This window comes from Leucopleurus acutus, assembly GCF_964270905.1.
Source record: "Leucopleurus acutus genome assembly, chromosome: 9".
NCBI classification, from domain to species: Eukaryota; Metazoa; Chordata; class Mammalia; order Artiodactyla; family Delphinidae; genus Leucopleurus; species Leucopleurus acutus.
In genome coordinates this window covers 18745446-18751849 of record NC_139144.1, presented here as the reverse complement: position 1 = coordinate 18751849, position 6404 = coordinate 18745446, and the positions used below count along the sequence as shown (strand labels likewise).

The 6404-nt window shown below is 41.8% G+C and overlaps 1 protein-coding gene across 1 annotated transcript in view; it reads right to left on the bottom strand.

The window, feature by feature from the left end:
• Window positions 1-5148: 5148 nt before the first annotated feature.
• Window positions 5149-6404, bottom strand: part of LAMB4 (laminin subunit beta 4) — a gene marked incomplete at both ends in the record, with an annotated part of 112039 nt that continues 110783 nt past the window's right edge. Inside the window, 1 exon segment of the mRNA XM_082846248.1 lies at window positions 5149-5280. Coding sequence (XP_082702374.1) covers window positions 5149-5280 — 132 coding nt within the window.

Here is a 6404-nt window from a genome sequence, read left to right as displayed (position 1 = left end):
GTGCCCCCGCGCCCCCTGCACCCAGAGGCAGAGCTACTTGGACACAGCAACCCAGTTCCTTGGTTCAGCTAATGGGAAGTACTAGCAAGACATTAGACTTGGGGAGGGGGAGCAAAACCGCAGGGTGTTTACACCCCTAGACTCTCTGCAGGGTGGTCACAGTTGGCTGCATCCCTCAACCAGAGATCACAGGTTGCTGTTTTTTTTGGCCGTCCCCTCGGTTTGCGGTATCTTAGTTCCCCGACCAAGGATTGAACCCGGACCACCGTAGTGAAAGCACCAAGTCCTAACCACTGCACCACCGGGGAAGTCCCTACAGGTCCTGTTGAATGCCCCTTCTACGCACTCCATCTTTAGTCTGTTGTTTTCACCCTCTGTCCACACCCCTGTCCAACGGTGGCAAGAGCCCCCGCCTGGTGCTGGATCTGGGGTGCTGTCCTTTATGGCTTTCCTTCTCCCTGTCCACATCTTTGTCAACAGTTCCTTATTAAACCGTCCAGCTCATGCCCTTGTCTCCTGCCGGAACCCTCACCGGTACAGTCCTCCAGGGATCCGTACTGCTTTTACCTTGTTTCACCAGTGTTATCCCCCTCTACATGGTCACATCGGACTCACCATATTGTGGCCCAGCTGAAGGGTGAAAAAACAAATGGAAGGTGTATTCCTCTCCTATAGGCGCTGTTACTAATCACCGCAAACACAGGCCTTAAAACAACATGACTTTACCTTACAGTTCTGTGGGTTCAACGTCTGACACGGGTCTCCCGGGGCTGAAGTCAAGGTGTCCCATGGCTGTGCTCTCTGTTTGGAACCAGCGGAGGAGAGTCCTTTTCCTTGCTTCTTCCAGCTTCTAGGGTCCTCTTCTTCCAGCTTCAAAACCACCAGCAGCCGCCAAGCCCTTCCCAGCCTGGCGTCTCTCTCTGCCGCCCCCTTCCTCGTTTATAAACCTTTATAATTACATTGGGCCCACCTGGGTGATCCAGGCTGATTGCCCTGCGTCAAGGTCAGCTGATTAGTAGATCAGCACCATAATTCCACCTGTAATCCTAATTTCTCTTTACCATGTAATATAACCTCTTCTTACAGGTTACAGAGATGACAAAGACATCTTTTGGAGGCCATTATTCTGCCTACAACAGAGGGCAAACAGTTTCTCTTTTCTTTTTTTTTAATTGACGTACAGTTGATTTACAATGTTGTGTTAATTTCAGGTGTACAGCACAGTGATTCAGTTATACATATATGTATGTATATATTCTTTTTCAGATTCTTTTCCATTATAGGTTATTACAAGACACTGAGTACAGTTCTCTGTGCTATACAGTAGGTCCTTGTTGTTTACCTACTTTATATATAGTAGTTTGCATGTGTTAATCCTAAACTCCTGACTTAGCCCTCCCCCTCCTCCCTTTTCCCCGTGGTAACCGGAAGTTTCTTTTCTGTGTCTGAGTCTATTTCTAAACAGGTTACTTTTAAGGTTGTGCCCTTGTAGTTACACTCAACACTCTCACGACCATCCTGTTGGTCAGAATTTAGTCCCGTGGTCATACTGAACCGCAAGGGAGGTTGAGAAATATAGTCTGAGTAGGCAGCCGTGTGCCTGGTTCAACCATGGAGGAGTTCTAGTACCAAAAGAAAGAAGAGGGATATCGAACAGCACTTTCTAGCCTGTGCCCCATCAGGCTCCTTTGCTCTTGCCGGGATCTACTTTCTGTTTCCCTTCACTTCATTTTGCCCCCTTGGGGCTTTGGCTAATTGCACTCACCTACTGCCCCTGAGCCGCCCTTCACCTGGGATTGGTTTCTAATTTAGGAGAAGACATAGAATTGTTTCCTAAATGGACCACACCAGCTACCTCAACATCAGTTGTCCCCTGATATTCATAATTTCTCTAATGATTATCCTGATCTTCATAGTGAACTCAGGGGTGAGTTGCAAATGTTTCTAGCCGGTCTCTGGTAACAGGGTTTCCTCACACTTACTGGCCCGCACACCTGCTGTGTGGCCTACCCAGCCCGTGGTCCACCATCTTGCTCTGCCTTCCACATGCAGTGTCTTAGGTTCTATCTGCCCACCCCCACTATCGAATCTTCCAGTCTCAGTCTCTACCAGCCTGGTCACTACTCCCAGTGACCTTGGCTCCTGGCCCCTACCCTTCCCTCAACCCCTGCTCTGGGATGTCAGAATTCAGTCTAACCTTCTCTGTGTTGGTCTCTCATGCCTCGGCAGACCTCCCAGTGCTGGGCAGTTGATGTAGTGTTCACTCAACTCATATTTAGGAAACTATTAGAATAATTATAATAGAGGCAAAGGAAATGGATGCATGTCGATGCGTGTAATATTTATAGGAAGAATTAAAATTATCTTCTAATCACATTATTTGTTGACTATCATATATAGGTGCTTTACGTACTCTAATTCATTTAATTCTTCTTCGTTTTTAGCTACTTACATCAAATTATCTTCCTTAGATGGGAGGCAGAGCCATGCCTTCTACCGGGAAAGTTGATGAAGCATCGTATAGGCAGAATACACGGATCTAAAACGAAGAGTGGAAATATGTGTGAGCCCCCGCACCACAACTACTGAAACCCGTGCGCCCTAGAACCCGTGCTCCGCAATGAGAAGCCACCGCAATAAGCCCACACACCGCAACGAAGAGTAGCTCACGCTCGCGGCAGCTAGAGAAAGCCCGCACAGCAACAAAGACCCAACACAGCCAGTAAATAATCAAAAAAAAGTGACACTAGCGGCAGGGACGGCTGGAAATTAACGGGATGGTGGAGAGTGTCTATCAGGGCCAGCATGAGCATCCTTACCTGAGTGTCCCTGAGGTGTGATCTTGAATATACGCCCAGATGCATGATTGTCCTTGGTTACATTTTCTCCAGCCATTTCTTCAATTTTATGTGCTTTCAGATATCCTTCTTGTAAATTCCCTTCCTGCTTGATAAACTCTCCTCGGTTTTCAGTGTTTGCAGTCAAGAACTCAGACTGGGAAAACCATAATATTTAGTTGGTTTTTTATGTTTAGTGATTTGGATTCTTTTCATTTTACCATAAGTAGTGTGGCAATGAATTATCCCCAAAGCTCCTCCCTCTAGAACCCCGTGTTTAAGATTTTTCTTCTTAATGTACAGGTTTAACTGGTCTCAGGATAGATCATGCTATACATTGTCAAATTACTTCACAGTGAATAGGAGATACTGTTTTCACTGAATCTTTGTCTTGGTCACATCAAACTGATACAGCAAGTAATAGAAATTAAGATGATTTATCTGACATAACCGAGGAATGAGATTTTCCATCTATGTACATTTTAAAAAAGATAACCAAAGCTTACTATTTTCAGCACCAAAGTTTAGAAACCATAATCACTTTTTAGTTACAGTCTTTCCAAAGTACATCACATATTTCCAATGTCATTAAACTGCAATCCCTGGAGGCCCACAGAGATGATGGGTTTACCTTTGCCCTTGTACTTGATTCCCCAGATCACTGTGCTTTCCTCATGACTGGGGAATTTTCAGTCTCTCTGGAACTCAACAGCCTCCCTAGATAGAGGAGAGAGACTCTTCCCTCTTTAACCCTTTCCTCACTCTCTGGCCTATTACTTGTAGAGTGTGCCCACTGTAAAGGTAGAACAACTGAACGTAGCTATTTCAAACAGATCGCCATGCTTGCAAAACTAAGTCTATCATTTGTACCAAGTTGAAAGTCATCATCCTAGTGGGAAAGTTGGAGTAAACAATCATGTTTGTGATAGTCGTGTTCTTCGTCTGGTTCATTCTGTGGGCTGTTCGTTGGTGGAAGTTTCCAAAAGTCCAAGTGCTGGATGCATGGAGGATTACAACCATGTATTTCAAGAGAGACTTCTGGGGTGGTCCTTCCTGTAGAAAAGTTTCATCCTATTCTTTAGAATCACCAGGGAAACTGCGATTATCCTTAGTAACCTACATCTAAAGAAATTCCATACTTATATGGAATCCTAAAGCTCCTTTGTTGCATTTTTAAATCCATCTGTTATGAGTCAGCCCTTAATGGAAATGGTTCCAGCTGCTTTCTCTCTTTTATACATCAGTGTTGATGTATATGATGTCTCATTCACAAACGTGAATTGAGACGTTCAAATTCCCTTAAAGTAATCCCTCCAAAGGAGAGCGTTCAGTGTGCTCTGTCATACAACATACACGCAAGAAAAGTTAATATGAAATCATAGATCCATTTTGAAATGAAACAATCTGATCTTTTATACTAAACAATAGCAACATGATTGCTAGTCTTTTAAAAATGAGCAGATCTTACAGCAAAAATGCTTGCAGACAAATTATGAAAAGTAGCTCAATATTTATCTTCTTGTATATTGTTCTAGTGCCATTTGGGGAAAACAGAATCCTTTGGTTGAGAGAATGAATATGTAGGAGAGTGGGTGTAAAAATGAGTTATATTTTGAACTGTATGCATTTTATTCAGAACAGAATAAGAGTTTTACAGACAAAGCAAATCCAGATAGAAACTACAGAACAGTCTAGTATATCCCCTCCATATTTATGCCATCCTAGTATTAGAAATATTGATTTATTTAAATTTGTTTAAATTTATTTTTTGTGGTAAGAACATTTAATGAGATTTACACTCAACGCTTAAGTGTACAATACATTATCATTGACTATATGTATAACATAAGGCAGATCTCTAGAACTTACTCATCTTGCTTAACTGAAACTTTACTCCCATTGATGAGAACTCCCTACTCCCCCCACCCCAGCTGCTAGCAACTTATTTAACACTTAGGTTCACTGGACTGAAATGAGTTTGAATACATACTTATTTGCAGATTTGTACTTGTTATATGTACATATGTCTATATCTATTGTATGTCATATTTAGGCTATGAAAGGAAAGGAAGGCAAAAGGAAAGGTTTCCGAAACCAGAGATGATCCCTTTACTACTCCCTTTCTATTGCATATAAAGTGGCATTGCCTTAGTCAAGCTTCACTCCCCAGCTACACTGGGCAAGGAGAGGGCTCAGGGACGGAGGCAGAAGAGGCTGACCATTTGTGCGTCCCAACTTCAGCACTGCACCTCAGGTTTGCTCAGGAGAAGCCAGAAACGAAGGCACAGGTGATTTTGCACTTTAACTCCGCCTAACTGTAGCAGGTAGCATATTTATTTTCTTGCTCAATAATTTCTTTTTTAATGGCAATGACTTGATCTTCCAACTGTTTCAGCTGATCAGCTTTTTCTTGTCTACTTAGATTCAAAGCTTGGATCTTTGTTTCTAAATCTCAAAGAAGAAAATGGAGTAAATGTTTAATTAGGTCCCATTTGTTTATTTTTATTTTCATTACTCTAGGAGGTGGATCAAAAGAGATCCTGCTGTGATTTATGTCAGAGTGTTCTGCCTATGTTTTCCTTTAAGAGTTTTATAGTATTCAGTCTTACATTTAGGTCTTTAATCCATTTTGAGTTTATTTTTGTGTATGGTGTTAGAGAATGTTCTAATTTCATTCTTTTACATGTAGCTGTCCAGTTTTCCCAGCACCACTTATTGAAGAGACTCTCTTTTCTCCCTTGTATATTCTTGCCTACTTTGCCACAAATTAGGTGACCATAGGTGCGTGGGTTTATCTCTGGAGTTTCTATCCTGTTCCACTGATCTATATTTCTGGTTTTGTACCAGTACCATATTGTTTTGATTACTGTAGCTTTATAGTATAGTCTGAAGTCAGGGAACCTGATTCCTCGAGCTCCACTTCTCTTTCTCAAGATAGCTTTGGCTATTTGGGGTCTTCTGTGTGTCCATACAAATTAAAAATAGAGCTACCATATGATCCAGCAATCCCACTCCCAGGCATATATCCAGAGCAAACCATAATTTGAAAAGATACATGTACCCCAATATTCATTGCAGCACTATTTACAATAGCCAGGACATGGAAGTAACCTAAATGTCAATTGATGGATGAATGGATAAAGAAGATGTGGTACATATATATAATGGAATATTATTCAGCCATAAAAAGAACAAAATAATGCCATTTGCAGCAACGTGGATGGACCTAGAGATTGTCATGCTGAGTCAAGTAAGTCAGACAGAGAAAGACAAATAACATATGACATTGCTTATATGTGGAACTAAAAAATGGTACAAATGAACTTATTTACAAAACAGAAATAGAGTCACCAATGTAGAAAACAAACTTACGGTTACCAAGGGGGGAAGGGGAGAGGGGATACACTGGGAGACTGGGATGGACATACACACACTACTAGGTATAAAATAGATAACTAATAAGGACCTACTGTATAGCACAGGAAACTCTACTCAATACTTTGCAATGACTTACAAGGGAAAAGAATCTACAAAAGAATGGTATATGTATATGTGTAACTGATTCAC